The sequence below is a fragment of the Tenrec ecaudatus genome, chromosome 6, assembly GCF_050624435.1.
Source record: "Tenrec ecaudatus isolate mTenEca1 chromosome 6, mTenEca1.hap1, whole genome shotgun sequence".
NCBI lineage: Eukaryota > Metazoa > Chordata > Mammalia > Afrosoricida > Tenrecidae > Tenrec > Tenrec ecaudatus.
The window spans coordinates 119,593,280-119,614,936 of NC_134535.1; the positions used below are offsets into that span (position 1 = coordinate 119,593,280).

At 47.0% G+C, this 21,657-nt stretch overlaps 1 protein-coding gene across 2 annotated transcripts; it reads right to left on the reverse strand.

Annotated features, from left to right (window-relative positions):
* Nucleotides 1–2,339: 2,339 nt before the first annotated feature.
* CDKN1B (cyclin dependent kinase inhibitor 1B) lies at nt 2,340–7,364 on the reverse strand. 2 transcript variants are annotated; one of them, XM_075552042.1, is made up of 3 exons: nt 6,389–7,364; nt 5,728–5,857; nt 2,340–3,629 (listed from the first exon to the last, which is right to left on the reverse strand). In XM_075552042.1, exons 1-2 carry the CDS (start codon nt 6,861–6,863, stop codon nt 5,736–5,738), a joined length of 597 nt encoding a protein of 198 aa, XP_075408157.1. In that variant the 5' UTR covers nt 6,864–7,364; the 3' UTR covers nt 2,340–3,629; nt 5,728–5,735. The 2 variants fall into 2 exon arrangements, with proteins under 2 accessions (XP_075408157.1, XP_075408156.1); XM_075552041.1 differs by having other exon boundaries at nt 2,340–3,658; nt 6,389–7,363.
* Nucleotides 7,365–21,657: the final 14,293 nt, after the last annotated feature.

The window sequence follows — 21,657 nt, forward strand, 5'->3', positions numbered from 1 at the left end:
GCTTTCATGCCCTTGACCGGCACGGAGGCGGCGGCGGCTGTGGGCTGTAGGGTGTGGCTCAGGTGAACGCCATGGCCAAGTAAAGACCTTCAGACCCTGGAAAACAGACCCGAGAGCCCAAACGAGCTTGGGAGCACCTTTCTTTCCGCGCCCACGGGCCTGAGCAGCGCCAGGGTGCGCGCTAAGGGAGAACGTGACGAAATGGCGTAGACGGCGCTCCCCGGGCGCGGGCCAAGGCCATTCTGCTCGGCCAGGGCGGTGGGCGCACGGTGGCCCGCAAGGTCAGCGGCCCTGGCCGTGTCCTGCGGCACGTTGGGGTGCCCCAGCCGCATCACGCCCCGGCCCCTCTTCCCCCCACTTTTCCCTGTGCCCCGGCGAAGGGACCAGGGAGCCGGGAAGCGAGTGTGGGAGCAGAAGCGACCCCGCCAGCGGCCGCGCGCCGCATCTCCCGGGCGATCTGGGCCGCGGGCAAGCTGGGGAGCCTTTCGAAATGCGCGGGGCGGCGGGTCATTGGAGCTCGGCGCGAGTGGGAGCGGGCCGCCGCCCCGGAGGGTCCCTGCCTCCCGAAGGCTCTGCCCTCCCCTCGCATCGGCGCCGAGCTCGGGAGGCGCAGAGCCCCGGGGCTGAGAGTTCGATGGTGGCGCGCGCGCGGGGGCTGGGGGCGTTCGCTTCTTTCGGGCGCCCTGGTGCGAGCTGGCCGGGGAGGAGAGTTGCCGCGGCACCCGGCAGCCGAGCCGCCCTACGGGAGGGCAGTGCGGGAGCCGCCGGTAGCAGATGAGGAGCCAGGCTGGATGGCCTTTCGTCCCCAAGGCGACCGCCAGGTCGCCCCTGCAACTGGCGGCGGCGGCGGGCGGGCGCGGGGGTGCTGCGCAGTTTGGAGAGATGGTGGCGCGATGGCCCGGGCTTGGGCAAAGGGTGACTGGCGCCCGCGGCGAATCCCCCCGCCCCCAATCCTGAAGTCCGGCCTGGGTGGGGGAGGACACCTCGAACGACGCTTCTGGGGGCTTGACACCGACGTGTAAAGGACGGAGGAAGGACGGAGGACCCGGTGACTAGGGGGCTTCGTTCCAGTAAACGTGCCTGACGCAAGAGCATCCACTTCTTGCTGGCCCTGCGCTCAGAAAACGCAAGCTCTAAAACTCCACACGAAACAGGCCTCTTTAGGACAGGAAAATGGGGTCCGGGAAGCAATGAAGAGGCTACCCCCCACCCCGCTTTATTTTAGATGCTCTGTTTCCCAAGTACCATCCTCTGCAGAGAAACTTTCCTCTTTCTCTCCTGGCCCCTCCACTCCCTTCCTCCCCAAATCTGACTGGTTTTTCTTGCTTTCTCAGACTCTTTCTGACACAAACCCTGCATGTGTACTTAGAACAGAATCACAAAACACCTTTAATCTTTAATTAAAATAATACCTACTGGAAAGAGGGGACCCAGCCACCAAAGAACCTACTTTTCTCTGCCCAGCAGCCGAAGGCAAAGCCTGCTTTAGGAAAAAAAAAAAAAATCGGATCAAATATGTAGAAATTGTCTTTTCAGAGCCCAGTAGTGAAAATAGAAATATTTGAGGGAATAATTTAACCCAAAGTCAAGATTTTCACAATTCACCCACTCACAGACTCCCAGAATAAGGAATTTTCTTTTACACCTTTGTTAACTTTTTGAAGAGGATTTGGACTTAAAGCAATCATTTTAGCCAACCCGACTTTTAGATGCCCTTCTAGTTTTAAAATTTTAATATTAATAACTTTCTGAAGTGCCCAATCAGGGGCCCAAGACCCCTAAAATTGCTATTTAGGTTTTAGATGTGTAGGTTCTAACGTGGATATTGTGAAAGAATCTACGTATGACAACAGTTTGATTTGAAGGATACCTAGGCTGAATTAGCTTGGGACTGACTACACAGGCATCTGAATTTTTTCAAACACAATGTATGAGCTACGGTGGCCTGAACTATTGTTGAAATTCCTCACACCACTTAGTGTGTGTAAATACAGATTTCAGAGAAGTACCCATGTTACTTTCATTTTCAGTGCTACAAATGTTACTAAATTATATAAGGACTTTTTATTGTGACACACACTTGTCCTAGGGGTCACCAGTATTTGAAATGATGCCCTAGAGACCTTGCTGCCTAAATTATCTGAAAATGGAGCCTTTCTACCTTTTACTCTTCTAAACTCTTATACACCATAGTGTTGTGGGAAACAGTATCGACATTCGGACCCACAAAAATACTGAGCGGTGGGCCTAAATGATTCAGATACTTGTCAATTCACATTATGTATGTGTCAATAGGACTAGAGTAATAGGTTATTCAAGCACAATAGAGTTCAACTCAATAGCTATGGAAGTTTTCTTTATTGATTGCTTGATGTGTAACAATAGGCATTTTTTCACACATTACAAAAAAATTATACTTGGCTCAGTATGCAATCTTTTAAGCATAGCCATATTATTAACAGGAAAGAAAAAGGGAGAGAGAGAAAAAAAAACTAGTCTACCCAATACAGCATTTACAAATGCACAAACATGCCATTTGGCTTGTATATTGTCTAGATTAAAAAAAAATCTTTAACATAAATAAGTTAGTATAATTTTTCAGTGTCTTTACAGAGTTATGTACACAGGTACACTTCAAATGGTTTTGTTTCATACATACACAGGCAATGTAGAAATACTGTTTAAAGATGTAGTATCCATTTCACTTATTCCACCAATGTGCTTTCTCCACACAATTTCCTGTCAAAACACCACTTTCTGGTGGGTAAATTAACAAATAGAATGCAAAGCTGAAAATTAAAAATTATTTCATTTTTTTATGTGATGTTACTTAGAGATCTATAAAAACAACCAGGAATTATTTTCACTGTCCACATAGCACAAAGTGAAAAGGAAATTAAGAAAAAACTTTTAAGCAAGTTTTTAAAAAATGTAAATGACCAATTCTGACCATTCAGAACATCTCCCCTACATCCCAGATTTCTGTCCAGAATTACCAGAAGTGATTACCTAAGTGCCGAATAATTAACTGGTAAATTCCAAATTTAAGGTGAGTTGTGGGGGACACCGAGGGGCTAATTTGTGTTGTTTTTAAGCCATTTACTGCTACATAATGGAATTATCCGAGCTCCCAAATGAGAATAAGCTTCGTGTAAAAATTATTTGTAGCCAGTGTTCAAATTTGGGTGACTTTTAAAATGAAGTGTGAGTTCTCACTGAAAGGAACATTACATCTTTAAAGAAAGTAATTCCAACCCTTCCCCAAAATTGCTCTTCTTCAAGCAGGTCAAATTGGCTTTTTTTACTTCGGGCTATAAGCTGAAGCAAAGGCTTCAGACCCCATGCCTATGCCTTCCCCCACCCTGCCCTCCCTTCCCCAAGGTTTATGTGCTACATAAAAGGTAAAAACTATATACACAGGTAGTACAATGAAGCAAATAAGGAAAAACCTAATTGCACAATGCTACATCCAATGCTTTCAGAGGCAGATCATTTAAGAGTGCCTAAAAATTTAGTGTTATTGTGTTGTTGTTTTTCAGTGCTAATACAGGATGTCCATTCCTGGGAGTCAGCGATATGTATTAACTTTTTTCATTTTATCTTCCTTGCTTCATCAAGCAGTGATGTATCTGATAAACAAGGAAACACATCCTTAGTTCTGCAAAAAGAAACAATAAGGAATTAAGGGAAAACACTACAGTAACATTATGAATAAAGCACAGGAATTATTTTGTCACTGTCTCAGTTCGAAATTCCTAAGGGGGAAAGGGGATGTGCTAGAAGTTGATGATTATAGTAATCTACATCCAACGTTCCCTTAACTGGATTTTTAAAAGTGCATTGTGCACTTTTTTCTATAGCAGTGGTTCTTAAGAGTGGGCAATTTTGCCCCCAGGGGACATTTGACAATGTCTGGAGACAATTTTGGTTGTCACAACTGGGAGTGGGGGGGGGCACGGGGTGAGGGGGAGGTGATGGTACTGGCATCCAGTGGGTAGAGGCCAGGGATGTTGCCAAACATTCTACAATGCACAGGGCAGCCCCCACAGCAAAGAATGCCCCAGCCTAAAATGTCAATAGTGCAGAGGTTGAGAAACTCTGGTGTCGAGAATCTGGATCAAGGATAAGTAAAAGAAAATAACCTATAGCATCTAAGAGTAACAACATGTTCTAAATTTGAAAAATAATCGAAAATATAACCCATAAAAGGCTTTCACACAGGAATTTTTTTTAATTGAGTGTAAATATTCTAATTTCTTATTCTGAGGCAGGATATACACATGAATGCTTTTGAATAGACCCCCATGATTATTTCTAGTGCGTTTTTTAGACTGGTGAAATTTACTAACAAATGCCTCTGCTTGTTAAGACTATTGTAGCCAGACCAAAATGCTTCCCTGTGGCTGCCCTGATAAGGTAGACCACAAGTCACAGACCAAGCTAAAGGCATGATCAGGAAAAATGTTTATCCCATTTTCCAACTTCATGGGCTGTAACTTAAAAGGCTTTTATAAGGTTGCTTTGTATGAACCCTAAAAATCATACGTATGTGGTGAAGTCATATAGATGACATGATGATACTTTTTAAATTTTATATTAATTTTTTATTAAAGTTTGATAAAATAATTTTTAAAACTATCAACATCTTTTCTGATCTTTTTATATGCGAGGCTCTAAGTGTGTTTTGGGGGGAGAAATAAAGATCAGAGTCCTTCTTTTCAAGTTTGTAAACTATGAAACAATACAGTCTGCTCATTATAGATAATCAATTCACATTAACTGGAGGCTAGATTTTCGAAAATAGCTTTTCACACTGAGCAGATTTTAATAAATGACGAAAAATTCCACTTCTCTTGTGCCTTGGTAGACTTACCCTCACTCAGCCGGCCCTGATCTGCACGAACCATTTCCCCTACAAATATTTAAATGGTCCTGGTATAGCCCGATCAGAGTACACATGCTGACGTGTTCCTGGATTGCTTACTCCAGCAGAGTTAATTTAACTTCTGCTTTACCACTCTGGTGTTATCGGGGGAACTTTCAGTATTTTTGAGCTTTCACTTTGGTGTTTTGTTTTTTTTTTTAATGCTGGTTCCTTCTCTCCTAGTTTATCAGAAACCGGAACGTGGCGGTCTATGAAAACAATGAAGATAAAAGAACACCACATACCACCCTATAAACATTTCTGGCCCCTTGATGAACCAAATGAACTCAATGTGAGTATTTTGTACCTAAATTTCCTCTCAATTTTGGAATGTAATCATTTACAGGCCCTTTTGCTCCACATGGCCTCAAAATTGGTGACTGACTCCACTTGAACCTCTGAGAAATGAATCCTCCTCCAGGGGGGCTGAAACTTACCCCCAATCCTCTTCTGAAGGGGCAAAGGGCCTATTGTTCCCCACAAGTTTTGGTGGAGCTCACAAAGAAATGACCTTCCTACTGATGGGGCCTGGCCTACAAATGCCTGCCTGGGACACTTGGTCCCGTTGGGTGGTGTACTGCTGTTTACCGTGGAAACGACGAATTCCAATAACCTTCCTGTGCACCCAGAGCCTGCCCATTCCTACTTCTTTGGCCTGACAAAAATATCAACAACACAAACACCCACAAGAGCTCCTCATCTGCCAGCAAGCAGTAAGATCAGGTATCTAGAGGTTTTCGGGCCCATGGGTTCCTGCGGCCCAAGTTAGCCTGTCAGTTGTTTGCTCTTAGTAATCAACCCACCAGCTAGTTTACGTTTGACGTCTTCTGAGGCCCGGTTTCTTGGGCGTCTGCTCCACGGAGCCAGCATTTGGAGAATCTTCTGAAACATTTTCTTCTGTTCTGTTGGCCCTTTTGTTTTGAGCAGAGGAATCTACAGGCAAGAGGAAATTAAAAAAAAGAAAGAAAGAAAACACACACAATCTTTATTAGAAAAAACAATGGCCCATAGGAGTTGGCCCGTCGCCCAGGGATGAAAAACCCACCACCTCTACCCACAACCCGAAACCCATCAACACCAGTGCCCTTTAAGTGCCCAGAATCAGATTGTTTTCACAGAGCAGAAGGCGTATTCTATGCCCCAGACCTCTCGCCGCCGCCGCTGAGAGGGAGGCCGCTGGTCAGCATCTCTCGGCGGCGTGGTCACTTAACTACGGCTTGGCAAAGTTTGAAGTGGGGGGGGGGGGATAATTGGATAAAAGACCGTCTCCAGCTTTTCTGCTTTTAAAAATCAGCAGCCGGGCAGCGGTCGGCAGGTAGCATTTCATGGCCAAGATTAGGAAAGCCCGCTCCCTACAGAAAGAAGCTAAATACTGCTGCAAAGAACCCGAAGCTGCTGGCCCTGGAAACACCCAAGCCAAGCGGCGCCCCAGACAGACGCCGAAGTGTTTAGAAAGGTCATTACCGTCCGTGGCAGGTCGCTTCCTCATCCCGGCGCACTGCTCCGCTAACCCCGTCTGGCCGTCCGATGCATCAGTCTTTTGGTCTGCCAAATGTGTGTCCTCTGGGTTTGCCTGGGACCCGAGGGCAGGCAGCGCCTGGCGGGTCCCGTTGGCATCCTGGCTCTCCTGGGGGGGCACCTTGCAGGCGCCTTTGGGCGGCCGCGGGGGTCTGTAGTAAAATTCGGGCAAGCTGCCCTTTTCCATCTCTTGCCATTCGTATTTCCCCTCCAGGGGCTTGTGATTCTGGAAATCAAAATTCCACTTGCGCTGGCTGGCCTCTTCCATGTCTCGGCAGTGCTTCTCCAAGTCCCGGGTCAACTCTTCGTGATTCACCGGGCCGAAGAGGTTTCTGCAGGCGGAGGGCTTGGGGTACTCCGCCTGTCTGGCGTCCATCCGTTCCAGGCTGGGGCTCCCGTTAGACACTCGCACGTTTGACATCTTCTCCCCGAGGCTTGACTGCCGCCTCGCTCTCGCTCGCCCGCCCGCTCGCAAAACAAAACCGAACAAAACAAAACGCCCCGAACCAACCCAGCCCAGCCCAGCCCCCTTTTATAAGCCCTGCGACTGCGCCGGGAGCCAAGAGAAACAGACACCGACAAGTAACTGCCCGGGCTCCGGGAGCGCACTGGCCCTGGGGGAGGGCGTCGGGGGAAGCCCCGGGAGGCAGCGCCGCGTCTCCGCGGATCAAGTGTACCCGCGGGGGGGAGGGGGGGCTGCGGGGAGGGGCCGGCGGCGCGCGGAGAAGCCCGGCCCGGGCCCGGCGGCTGCTAGCCCGCGGCTCGCGCGCGCGCACGCCGCCGCTCTCCAAACCTTGCGGGAGTAGTCGCAGTCCCGGAGTGGCGAGAGAGCGGGGCGAGGGGCGAGCGCGGAGAGACACCCCGAAAAAGGCGAGCCCCCTTTTTGGAGTTGCCCAATATGGCGGTGGAAGGGAGGCTGACGAAGACGAAGATGATTGACACGGCGAGTCTATTTAACCCGAGGAGGCGATCTATTGGTTGCGGCGCCGGGAGCCGCCCAGCCGAGGCTGCCGAGCGAGGTCTTAAGGTGGCCCCGGCGCGGCGCGGCGCGGCCGCCCCTCCGCCCTCCCGTGCGCGCCCACTCGGAGAGCGCACCGCGGAGACTGGCTGGTCGCGTGATTGCCGGAGGTGTGCAGCTGGCTGCCAACAAACCTGCTCCGGCTGGCCTCGGAGACATTAAAAATGAGACAAACAAGCGGGCCGAACGGCCGCCGAGGCGGGGAGGGGCCTCTGCGGGCCGCGGGCGGGGCCTTGGGGCCGGGTCCCGGCCCTGCCCGAGCTGGCGCGCCCCTTCCTAAGCCCCGACTTCTCTATCTCCAGGCCCCGGGAAGGAAGGGCTAGACCAGATGGTCCGTGCTGGCTGGCGCTCGCCACGCCGGGCTCTGGGCCTCCCGGGCGACCTTGTTTTCCTTGCGCTCGCCGCAGGGGAGCGGAGGGCGGAGGCAGATGGTGGGAGCGCAGGCTTCTGCTGGGCTGGTGCCAAGGGGGCCCCCACCTTGCTCTCTGCCGAGCGGGCCAGGGAAACCTTTGCTGAGAGCCGGCCTCACACATCCGCTCCTGAATGCCACAGGGCGGTGGGCAGTGGTCGTGTTAGCCTTCACCCCGAAGTTTCAGCTCTCCTAGGAGAGACGTGGGGCTTCGGGAAGAAGCCAAAGCTAACTTCTGCCTAATGAGTAGCCCAGAGTAGGCGCAACCTTTATTTTGTCTTCTAAACCCAAGCTCTCCCGCAAAGAAACAGAAAGACTCTCAAGATCAAAAGCTCGATTGCTCTCCCAAGTCCCTTAAACTTTGTAGCCAGTTCAGATACATTTAGTTTTGAAAAGTGAGGTGACATGCTTGGCCTAGGTCCTTGCTACCCAACAGCCTCCTCTTTATACTTTTTAATTCCTTCACACGTTCTAATAGTTTCCTCTCTTAATGTCAGCCGTCAAACACAACAGCTTCTTCCCACAACTCGCCTAGAGCAACAGTCAGATGTTAAGTGACTGTTTTCAGACAACTGCAAGCGGTTGAAAAGTGAACCTATTCCCCTAAGGATCAAAGTCTAGGTTATGGAGTGATGGACAGAACCACCGCAACCATGCCCACTGCCTGATGTGATTAGGGCGTTTCTCGTCGCCCCTTTGTAACTTGAAACCTATCAATCATCTGTGGAAACAGGGTGTGCACACCTGCAACTGCCTCCCCACTCGCACTCCCAATACACAGAATCCTCTGTGGACCACAGTCAATAAAGTCTAAGCCCACACAGCTGCTGTGCTTCCTATGCGCCTGTACTGTAGGACAGTGTGATTTTAAACATTAGAATATTACATCTGGAAGGGACGTTGGGGACCCTGTGGTTCAGCCTCCTCTTTTGACCTCTCAGGAAACTGAGGCTGTGAGACGTTTCCTGTCCAGGGACAGGAAATCCATTGGCATGAGAGCCAGGACCAAGGCCTTCTCGGGTTCGTTTTCTGTTCTTTTCCGCAGGATTCTATGACGGGTTTAACATTTGTCTAACTTCTCTTGCAGACACCCATTTCCCACTCAGGATTCAAATGCGGCTTCTTCCTAGGCCATGGGCTGTCGGCAGATGTTCCCTTGATGTGGTCTGTGGTCACTTATGGTTAGGTGTTGCTTCTACTGACCTTTGGTCTCAACTATCAACTAATTCAAGTAAAATGCAGATTCCAAAAGGACAGGGGTGGGATCCAAAGAGCAGCGAGAGACACAAAGTCCAGCGCTTCCTATCTGGCTGGCAGAATTCACCTGGGGTCAAAGCTAGGGGTCTTTAATTTCTTACACTTAAGGCCCCACTAATTTGCCGGGAAGGGGAGCAGGAAAGTGATGTAGATTTCACACCTTGCTTTCCATCCTAGCCCTGTCATTAGGTAATACTTGCTAACATTTTTAAACAATTGCTAGACTACGAAGGAATTCTATATGTCTGAAATAAGTCAAAAAAGTATTGCTACCCAAAGAATAGAAACCTTTATTAAACAAAAATGCCCACATAGAAAACTATTGTTTCTCCATATAGCCTCCATCTACATCTCTATACTTCTGAAGAATCCCCAGCTCTTCCATGGAGGCCACAACAAAATGCCAAGTTAGGCATTCTCTAGGGACTCAAAATGTGTTCCTTCTCAGCGTGCTTCAAGCTTGGGGGATAAAGAGAAGTCTGAAGGGGTAAGACCAGGGTGTCAGGTGGTTGAGTAAGGCTTTCTAATGAGAGTCTCTTGGGAAAGGCCTTGCTACACTGGAAGACTGAGCAGGTGCATTGTCCACGATGGGAAAACAAAAATTCCTCAGTGCATCTTTCCTGGTTTTTACCTCATCGATGGAGTTTTCAATTTTCTTAAAACTTCTTCCTGTGTTTTGAGCATAAGCCCCCATGATCATACTGTGTCTTTTGGTGGGGGGTGAGGGTGGGTGGGAAATCTATCAAGATTATCCCTTTGGTATGACTAAGAACAGGCATCCTAACCTTCTGAGCTGACCTTTCTACCTTGAATTTCATGGGTCTAGATGCAGGCCTCCTAATGGGTTCTAAGACATGTAATGTATATTAACAAAAGAGAGACATATTTAAACACTTTTCATTTGGAATAAACTTGTGCATGTCTGAATTGGAATCTTAGTAGCAATACTTTTGGCTTACATGCATCTGAATAATACCCCCAAAAATCTAGAGTGGTAGCTGGCCACAGAAGTGTGATTTTATTCGTGGAGTTAACATCTTATGAAAAATAGAAAATGAATACTTCGATCTACTACACACACAGAATCTTCCCTTTCTACATGGGAGCACCATTTTGTTGCTTTTTAATCTTGAGAACTAAACGAGTCACCCTCAAGCCACCTTAAGAAATCTGGCAGTCAGCTGGAAGTCTGTGCTTGCAGTACCTCGCTCTGATCTAAAGTGTTTTGTTTACAGTCAGGGCACCGGCAAGCTCTACAGCAAATAATGGGCAGGCCGGCGTCTGCTGTAGCAGCAGCAGAGCGGAAACAAACACTGTGGAGTCCTCCGGCGGCGGAGACTCCGTGGAGACCAGAGCGCCATCCTCCTGCAGAAACGAGGTGGCTGCAAAGAGTAAGCAGGGAGAAAGTTTTTCAGACACACAGTGGGAAGGCGGAGCCTGAGCTCTGTACTACTCTGCCTGCCCAGTCCCCAGAAGCTCGTCCTCTGTGATGTGTCTGTTGTTTTCACTTCTGGTGGTTTCCTCCTTAGAGCGGAGGCAGGCCACACAGGCCACCTCAACTGTCTGTCTCTCACCTGTTGAGGAGCAAGGCGACGACCAAACCAACGTCGAAACAAAACACCTGTGTAGCAGACAAGCGTCCAATGAGGTGCTGTTCCCAGATTGGAGTCCAATTCTGGGGAAGTTAAGCCGCCTAAATGTCTCCCTGATGACACCCCGTGTCCTTCTACCACAGTTTTAATCCTTCCTAAACCTCCTTTCTAATGGGAGACAGCGTTCACTCATTGTCACCATGCCTCTAACCTGGCATACTGGGAAAGAATTTGGAATTTGCAGCCAGCTGTTTCTTACTTTTTAAAAACTTTGTTTGTCCAACTATTTATGGAACACCCTCTGTTAATTTATCAATTCTTTCAACAAATATTTTTGAGGGCTCACTTGTGCTGGCTAGTGTTAAGTGTGAACTTGGCTGGACCATGGTTCTCCGTGTTACGTAACCATTTGGTGATCTAATAAAAAGAACGTTTCCTGGGTGGGGGTGGGGTGGGGGTGGGAGGAACCTACATCCAATAAATATGGCCGTTCTGCCAAAACTCTAACCGCTCTCTCGCTCTATCCTGCATCCTAATTGTCATTACCTGGCCTCTGGCTCTTGAGACATGAGCCAGCAGCCTGGTACCTGACCTACAGATTTGGGATATCACCAGCTCCCACAGCCTCCACACGCTGGTTTATGATTTGTCAGACCTTGCAACCGTATGAGTCAGGAGAAGCTGCCAGTTTGATACCATGCCAAACTCCCATGGATCTGGGATTGCCAGCTTCCGTAACTGCATGAACTGTAACCTTGAAATAAGTCTCTCTGGAGAATGCATACTTAGGAATATCTCCTTCAGTGGCTTGGATCCTCTAAAGAACCAAACCTAAGATACGTGGTACCAAGACGTGGTTCTCATTAACTTCTGCACTGTCATCAAGGTGATTCCAGCTCTGAGTGGTTTCAAAGAAACAAAATCCTAAGGATGAGTTTCCTGAATTCATCCTCAACCTGACTAGTTAAAGGTGCTCAAGGCGCTGCCTCCCGTAGTAAAGGCGGCACTTTCATCTATAGCGTGGGGTGGCGATAGAAATTTGCAAAGTATCTCCACCCCTGGATCACAAATGCGTGAGAGACATGCTCAGGGTGACTTTGTCAGGAGACGTATAGGGAACGGGCTGGTCAGTCCTGTTTTCAGGAGAGCAGGGAGTGAAGAAAAGGGTGAGTTCATGGTCAAAGACAAACGGACATCTATTGTAGGAGGCCACTGTCACTTTGAAAACCAAGAAAGGTTTTCATACCCAAAGAAAAAGACCTTGATGGTGACCTGGGGTGGGAGGGGCGGGCATGGGAAGGGGAAGCAGAAGCAATCACTTAGAAAATAGACAGGTGTTAACTCGAGTAATAAAGATAATATACAACCAGAGGGAGATGCGGGGTGCAGGGAGATGGCACAAGGCAAGTCATTGGGGATAAGTTTGTTGTTTAAGTTGCTGAATGCAAAAACTATGATCTGATATGTAACTACACATACCTAATTCACAATCACACGATGGAAAGAAGAAAGAGATGAGCTCAAAGCTTCAAAGTCACAGCTCAAGCACCATCTTCAAGGTCTCCAAATTGCCACTTGCCCCCTTACAGACAGCCGTATTTCTTGTAGTAACAGATCTGATGCTACCCAAGGGCAAACCCAGAGACCTATCATACAGTGGTTGAATTGCAGCGCCAATGGAATCCCCAGCTTCTAATGGGGCCTGAAGTTAAAGTGAGAGAATTGATTGGGAGGAAATGGGATCCTGACACTTAGGCTGGGCTCATATGGCTGGAGATAACAAGCCCCCAAATTCAGTTGAATCCTTCCTGCCAGCAGAACCAGACCTTTTACTCCTATCAGAAGAGATTGTTCCGTTTTTGTCTGCTAAGCCACTGCCCCCTATTTTGGGATGGACAAACAATTGCCCATTCAACCTCCATCAGATGAAGTTAGCCCAACTGTGCCCGGAGAGCCTTTGTCTGAAATCTCACCTGGGTGGTGCCTGAGGCAGATGCCACACAAGACATAGTTGAATGTGACCAGGGCCACTCTTAGCATCCACATTTGCTTGTAGACCTGTCACTGGACTTAAGACCCTGTGAACTTCAAGAAGTGAAGTCCAAAGTGTAACCTGGGGAAATATGTGTGGGACTGACTGTTAAGGATATAGGATAATGGTGTAAGGAAAAGAAAATGGAATCAGCCTGAGATTATCGATAGGGGTCCACAAAGTGCCGATTCTTCCTGCATTGTTTCTGCTTGAAGGTTAGAAAAGGATCTAATAGTTTTGGTGATTGGTTTGCTGAAGCATGGATTGTGTGCTGTTTCCACAAAATCAAGTCTAAATGCCAGACCTGCCTTAGGATACTGTAGAAGAAGCTATCAAAAGACGTTAGGACATTGGCATGTTGGAGTGCCTTCATCAAGCTGGACCCACAGATTCACTCATGGAAGTGCCGGAGCGTATACCTTCTACCACAAAGGCAAGGAATCCTCCACTTCTGCTGTGATTGCTATTCTTAGTCCGACTTGACAGCGGGAACAGCTGTATCTGAGTTACGACAGCTAACTGCAATGGAGCAGATTGGATCCAGTGGTGGTAGGAGCCAGATTGCAGCACTGGGCACAGCTCCTGTAATGAATGCAGTAATCCATGAAGCCTGAATCATACGGACTTTTGGCATTGGCTACTTAGGCAGGGTGTCCTTAGGAGTGTAATCGATGGGAAATCTACCAAATGTTTACTCAACCTGTGCAAAGGGGAATGTTTCCAGATCAAGTGAAAGGCATCGCCAGAATATAGACTCTTGACCTCTCAGCCGGTTCCCAGGCTTGACCTACAGATCCACAATCCCTTGAATGAAGTTAGGTGTCAGGCCCCCTTGAAGAAGTACCCCATTACACTACCAAAAATTTATGCTATTACTCTTTCTCCCACATTTTACCAAATGGATACGCAGTCTTCTACAAGAGTGACTATTGACTTTGGAAAGGAAATCATCAGACTTTTGGGAGACTGTTGAACATGGCTCTAAGCCAGTGGTTCCCAGCCTTCCTAATGCCCAGACCCTTTCACACAGTTCCTCATGTTGTGGTGACCCCCAACCATAAAATGATTTTCATGGCTACTTCCTAACTATGATTTTGCTACTGTTATGAATCAGGTGACCCCTGTGAAAGGGTGGTTCAACCCCCCAAATGGGTCAGGACCCACAGATTGAGAACCACTGCTCTAAACTGACACAAATTCCAGGAGGGTTATGTATAGCCTCAGCAACACGGAATTCCATTCACCAAGACCAACCTGACTGTAGTCATTACTGAGTACCAGCAGCAGAGGCCAACACTGAGTCCCCAATGTGGCACCATTCCTCAGGGCAATCAGCCAATAACCTGGTGACAGATTGCTCACATTGAATTGTTTCCATCAAGGAAAGGACAGTGTTTTGTTCTTAGTGGAACAGACCCTTAACTCTGGACGGAGATTTGCCTTCCCTGAATGCACTGCTTCTGCCAAAGCGCCCATCTGTGATCTCACAGCACGCCTCATCTACCACCAAGAGACTCGGGTCACAACAAACGAAGGGTGGCCTGGAACCATGCTTCTGCAGGTCATTGGTCGTACTCTTAGCTCTTACCTTGAAGCCCTTAGCTCAAGAGAACAATGGAATGACCTTCTAAAGACACAATCAAGTGCCAGGTACATGGCACCACTTTACAGGTGTGGGGCAATGTGCTCCAGAAGGCTGTACATGCCCCAATCTATGGTCCGATTTCTCTCCTATAGCCAGGATTCAAGAGTTAGGAGTGAAGGGGTGGAAATGGAGTGGCACCATTACCTTTTATTCCTAGTGACCCACCTTTAAAAATGTTTGCTTACTGTCCCCATGACCTGATGTTGTGTGGGTCTGTAGGGTCTCTAGTCCTGAAGTGAGGAATGTTCCCATCTGGGGATACAATACGGATTCAGTTGAACAGAGTATCAGGAACACTGTCAGGCCACGTTGGGCTCTGCATACCTCTGAATCAACAGGCTAAAAAAGTTACCGCACTGGCTAGTGTGACCGGTCCTGATTCCGAAAAACGCACAGCCGTTGAGCCAATGAGGACTCAGCAACGCTGCAGGATTATCAAGGGGAAAGTCAGACTGGTATTACCTAAGGGAGGTAAAGAAGACCGTCTATGTAATACAGGAGCTCTCATAAGACATCTCTTGGCACTGCCATGCCCTGTGACTAAAGTCAATGGGAAACTACAGCAACGAGGAGAGATCAAATGATCCAAATGCTGCTAAGTCAAGTAAAATGAGAACTGAAAATAACTGCTTCTTTCAATATTTTTCTTAACGTTGTAAAAAGTGTCATGTAGATGAATTACCTTAAACTTCCTTGAAACAAACCACTTTGGGAGAATATGCTGGGAAGGGTCATACTTCCTCACTAGCTTTTGCCAGTGAGTCTCCATTTCTGCTGACTCATCTCGTGGTCTCGAGGCAGCCAAACCAAAAACGTGTTGCGGACAAGTTGATCTCGACTCAATGCAAGCCGACAGGACAGCGTGGAAGTACCCCAGTGGGTTCCCAAGACTAACTTTTTACGGAAGTAGAAAGCCTCAATTTTCTCCCTCAGAGCGGCTGGCGATTTCGAACCACTGACCTTGAAGTTAGCAGCCCAATGAGTAACCACTATGCCATTGACATGAAAAAAGTTCACAGTTTGAACTCACCCAGAGCCACGTGGGAAGAACAACCTCATGATCAGTTTTGAAAACATCAGGTGACAGAGCAGTTGTGCTCCGCACAGCCGGGGTCACCATGAGTCAGCATTCGCTTGATGGCAATTGGTTTGGTTTGGGATTTTTAATCTTCTTCTGTCCCCAATGTAATACACGGTCTTATTTGCCAAACCAACAAAGCAAAGCTTTATTATGGATTCCTAGCATATTAAAAGGGCAATTAGTCGTGCTCCTACTTATTCTTGGCAAAAAGCCTTGCCCTGCTCTATAATAATGGCGTTCTTCTCCAGGCGTCAGTAATCTCCTTACTATCTTTCTCTTATGAGTGAGCCACTTATATCTTCAGTGTCAAGAATGATGAGAAATGCAATTAATTGCCTTTTCCCTTTACTTGGGATTAGGCGTTCTGACCCAGAATGTCCCCTTCCCCCTTTTTACTGATGAAACGGACACATCAGGGATAGTTAGGCCCTGCGGCCACATGAGGACGGGCTAGGGTTAGCAACAACATCATTCATTCCCCCAGTGGAGCATTCATGAGGCAGGAATGTAACTGACCTGCTGCACTATGTGAGCAGCGCAGAAGGGCAGCACAAGGCCAGAACTGTCCGCCCCCAATCCTGCAACTATCCCAAACCATGACCACAGCTTTAATGGACTTTCCTAAATGCACGGACGACCGACCGTTTTCATCCCCATCCAAGTTAACTGAATTCCCAAGGGGCACAGATTCTACCTAGTAACTATTTTAGGTTAGCTTCTTCCACCGTGACATGGATCTGTAACATTTGCTTTAATGCCTCAAAATGTTATGAAATTTTTCTGCTGCAGTGCAGATCTTATGGCCCTCTTACAGGTGAGGAAGAAGAAATGAAGATAAAAAGTGACGCACAATATGACAAGATGACAACTAAATCCGACGATTCCACTTAACCACTTCTTTCAGAAAGACAACCTCGGCTCCCGCCCCCAACACGTATGTTGCCTCCCTGAGGTAGTTGTCTTGACTTCATGTGTAAATCCACAGCCTTCCACCTATTGTGCAGCCTCTAACGAGGCCAGGTGCAATCCGCTAAGCAAAACAAATGCAAAGTAGGTAGTACTCAGTTGTACACCTGATTTCCGTGAAGCTCCCCGAGGTAGCCCTCAACATATGAGGGAGCACCCCCCTAAAAAACAGGAGTATTTTTTCAAAGCTATGTATTTAATTAAAAAAAACAACCTTATCACCTTCAAAGTACCCTCCATTACACTTAATACATTTGTCAAATCTGCAATCCCATTCTTGGAAACATTTTTCAAACTCATCTGTTTGGATGGCTGACAGCACCTTCCTCGCATTTTTCTTCACCTCTTCTATGTCTTCAAATCCCTGTCCTTTCATGTCCCTCTTCATTCAAGGAAGCAAAAAGAAGTTGCATGGATCGAGGTCAGGTGAGTAAGGTGTGGGGGGACAAGAGAATGTTTTTTTGCCAAAAAACAAAAGATGGCCGAGTGAGCAGGTGCATTGTCATGGTGGCAAAACCAGTTCCCTGTCTGCCACAAATCAGGCCATTTTTTTTGGACTCACACTGTTTTTGCTATCTTTTCAGAGCCTCTAAACAGAAAGCTTGATGAACAGTCTGACCTGCTGGAATGAACTCCAAAAGCACTACCTCACATTGAAAAACAAAAACAAATGAGCATCGTCTTGATCTTTGATTTCACTTGTGGAGTTTTGGGGGGACAAGGTGACACTGGCAGCTTCCACTGGCTTGATTGATGTTTGCTTTCAGGCTCAGAAGAATAGCACCGTGTCTCATCACAAGTAATGACCTTGGGGGGAAAAGTCTAGGTGACTTTGGAGCTGTTCTTTCAAAGCAAAGCATGTTTCCACTCGATGCTCTTTTTCCTGGTCAGTCAGAACCCGAGGCACAAGTTTCGCAGTGACCTTTCTCATTGCCAAATCTCCCATTAAAATTCTCTGAACTGAGCTCCAAAATAGTCCAGATAACTTCCCCATCTCTTCACTGGTCCATCATCATTGGTCTTCGACCACAAGTGCATGAATTTTGTTGAAATTTTCATCCGCTGGGGAAGTTGATGGGCATGCAGAATAAGGTTTGTCATCAAATGACATTTTACCCTGTTTTCGATACGAGAAAACCATATAGTGCTATCCTTGTAAGCTGTTTTTCTGCGGCACTTTTCCCAAGCAGGAAACAAAATTTCATAGCCCCACACTGTTCTCTTAAATCAGCCATCACAAAAAAAGGAAGTTGGAGTGAAACTGCTTTTATGGAAAAATTCACTGTGACCAGAGAGAACCTTCCCAGGCGATGCCACTGGGTGTACTACCTCAGAGTAAGTTGCTTGATGCTCATCTAGTGGGAAAAACACGTACTATGAAAGCTATGGCCAGTGGAACTGTTTCCCGGTTTTGTGGGGAGGGGTACCCCCTTCATATTCTATCAGAGATGCTACACAGGACAGTCGTGGAGCTCAGCAAAGCCACAGGCTCTTCTAAGAGAAAGCACCCCCCTGCCAGGTCATGGCATGAGCTCCCCATCAAGAGCCGTGTTTTAAGGTGGGACTTAGTCCAAAAAGCACTGTCTACAAGAAGATAGATGGTTATGAAGCTATTGTTTCTCAGTATATCCTCCATCTAGGTCTGTCCACTTCTGAAGGGGCAGTTTTCACCACTAACCCTTTCCTAACAAATTTTGCCCTCATAGATTTGCACCATGTCAGGACGCATCCTCGAGGGACTCAAATTGTGTTCCTTTTAAGTGTTATGTTTGGGGAGGAAAAAAAAAAGTCCGAAAGGGAAATATCAGGACTGCGGGGTGAGTGGGATAATTTTCCACAAACAACAACAACATAAAATGGGCAAGTGTATTTTCATCCTGTACACCCAGAATTTTAAAAAAGAACAACCTCATTGTCATAGAGGTGACTCTGGCTCATAGTGACCTGATAGGACGGAGTAGAACCTTGCTGCGGGGTTCTGAGATGGTAACTCTTTCTCCTGTGGAACAGCTGATGGTTTTGAACTGCTGACCTTATGTTAGCAGTCAACTCATAGCCCACGACGGCACCAGGGCCACTGGGTTAATTGGCATTAAGTTCATCATGGCCTTTCCTTACCATGAGTGCTGGCTTCTCCGTGTTTCTGATGTGGTTATGATGTTTTAAATGTCAGTGTTAGACATCTGTGGTTGTTATATAATTGTCAATTTGAGAGGATTCTGAGTGAAGGGGTGGAGTCTGTCTGTCCAACGGATCACAGCCAAAGAGGCTTCTGTATGGGCATGTCCTTCTCCTGAGAATTCTGGGAAATCTGGTATTTCCTCCTTGGAGGTGGGAGACTCTGTGCTCACTCCCTGGGAGACAGAGCAGCTGGAGCCATAGACACATGGACGCACCCTGATACAGAGACCCCTGCCAGTGCTGTGATGTTTCCAGTGCCACTGGATCCAAAGACTTCCCACCCACTGGCCTGTGATCTTCTACATTCGGCGTCATTGCATGTGTTTCGTGAGTCTGAAGAGGACTTGATAGACTGGTATTGGACATATGGGCTAATATCGGGCTTATGGACTTGATCTGGACTGGGCTGAGAAGTTTTCTCAATGTTCAATTCCTCTTGTATATATAAATCTCTTTCTTATACACATATGTGTGTCCATGGATTTGTTTCTCTAGTCTACCCAGACTAACACAACATCCCTTACTGATTTCTTGTTTTGCACATTTACCACGATGGAGAAGTAAAGAAAACATCAGAGAAAGACCCGGTGACCTACTTCAGTAAAGACTGCACACAAGAAAACCCTCCGGACACTTCTACTCCGTCACATGGGACAGATGAGTGTCACATTCAACTCGGAGGCACCCAACAACAACTTGTAGGAAGGCCCCTACATGGAGAAAGTGGCATGCAATTAGTTATTAACCTGAATGTTGACGACTCAACCCCATCCATCGGTGCCACGGGAGAAAGGCCTGGTGATCCGCTTTCTTAAAGATTACAGCCAAGACAACGCTACGGTGCCCTTCTATTCCGTATCACATGGGGTTGCCATCCTTTAGTCAGAATCACCCTGACAGCTATAGGTGTGTTTTCTGGTTTCAACTTGTGTGAGACGTAACATCAAGCATCAGCGGACTCGTGAAAAGTAAGACACAATCATGATTGTCAATGGGGGAGTTTTAGTCTATGTATGACAATCAGAGACATGATAACATCAGAACACAGTCAAATATGTATACTATAAATGACAGGAACAAGAAGAGATTAGCAGGGCAGATTAGGAATAGCCTCATGTCTAGGGCTGAATTTCAGAAAGGGTTCTAAGAATTCAATGGATTTTAACTGGGGGATGCTGGTAAGTCAGTACATCAAATAGTACGGTACACTGAATGTTCACTTGGTGACCAGAGGGTCATCTTATTCTCCTGTTGCTGTTCACTGACTCTGTCCAAAGAAAGCTAACAATTAAATAAGAATATCCACTCTTTGGCAGTCATGTTTTTTCCCAGAACACTAACATTTTTATGCAACCTGGCCGGGCAGTCCTTCTCATAGTTAAGTAGAAATCTTTGAGCAATAGAAAATTTAAGGAAAATGCGGAAAGCTCTGCATGAACACTCTCCATCTGTACAAAAACAGACCCTCCAAGCTTTTCACAGCATTCAGCTTTGTGGTGAAGGTGCGAAATGCAAATGAAGGTGTGAAACCATTTTCCCATGTCGGGCGGAAAAACTGATCGATGGCGAGGGCCGAAATCCTGGGTCCGATTAGTATTTTGCTGAGAATGGGTTCGAATCGGAAGCAAATTCCCTCAGGAACATGTTATGTCCAAGGGAGAAGCACCAGCCCCAAGCTCAAAGGTTCCACAATGGTGCTGGCCAATAGAAATTCAGTATGAGACACGGATGCAATTTTCAGCTTTCTAGTAGCCACATTTTGTTTTAAAAAGTGAAAGTAAAATAGAGGGGAAATATTTCAAGTGTAACCACTATAGAAATTACTGGATCGTTGATATTCTTCTTTTATACCAAATTTCTGAAAGCGGGTGTGTATTTTTTACACATCTCGCACTTTTCAGTTTTAAACTAGACACATTTCCAGTGTTCCGCAGCCTCGCGTAGATTGTAGCTACCTTAGTAAACCACAGTGGAGCGCAGAGCTCTGAAGGGTTAACCGTGACGCTGAGGACAGATGTCAGTGTAGATTTAATTGTGTTAGCATTGCTTTGTGAGCTTCATAATTTTTATGGCTCTTAAGTAACATTTTGCACAGGGTCCTCCTTACCCTGCATTTCCCTCCAAAAAGTAAAGACAAACCACTGCTGTTGAGCCATTCCGACTTACAGAGGACAGTGTAGAACAGTCCCCAGGGGTCTGTCTCCAAAGAAGCCAAGTGCCACATCTCTCTCCCACAGAGCTGCTGTCAACTCCCACCCCCCCTCCCCCTTAGCAGCTGAGTGCTTAACCACTGAGCTACCAGGGCTCCTTGGAGGTCCATTAAGTCCTGTTATTTTCAGTGTGCCGCCTTACAGAGCACAACTCCTTCCCCAGTGCACAGTGTCCTACCCTTCCTTGCAGCTAGGGCAGTCACATGACACAGCTCTGGACAAAGGCAAGTCCAGGCAAGTCTCTTGAGGTAAATAGGAAAGACTTTACTTCCTGAAGAGAGAGACCACTACGGTTTTGTTTTTTCCTTATACTGCTTTATTTCTGTCTGGGACATTCCATATAGCAACATTCACTTGTTAACTGACAACATAACACTTGAGAGAGTGAAAAGCAGCAGCAACAATTCACTGAAGTCCTGGGCCTAAGGATTTTACGTACACACTGCAATTTGGCCCTGTTATATGTATTTAATCACTTTTTAAAGTGTTACAACATTTTCAGTTAATAATTACGATCCAACTGTGTTGATTCAACCAATATTGGGTAACTAGGAACACATATCGGATTTATTGTTCAGCAATTTCTCTTATTTGTCTTGAGGTCACAATTCAAGAACTCCGATTCGGTCAAATATGTGAACACAAATGGCATTAGTTTTCCCACCGCTTTCCAATGGCAGGGGAGTCACGGGCTTTGTGCCCATAGGGCTGCTTACGAAATACGATGATCAATGTGTGAAGATTTTGGTAAGTGTATTTACTGAGTCATATGGTAGATCGCATGGGTAACCGGGCCACTGATCAGTTTATTTTACTCATCAAAG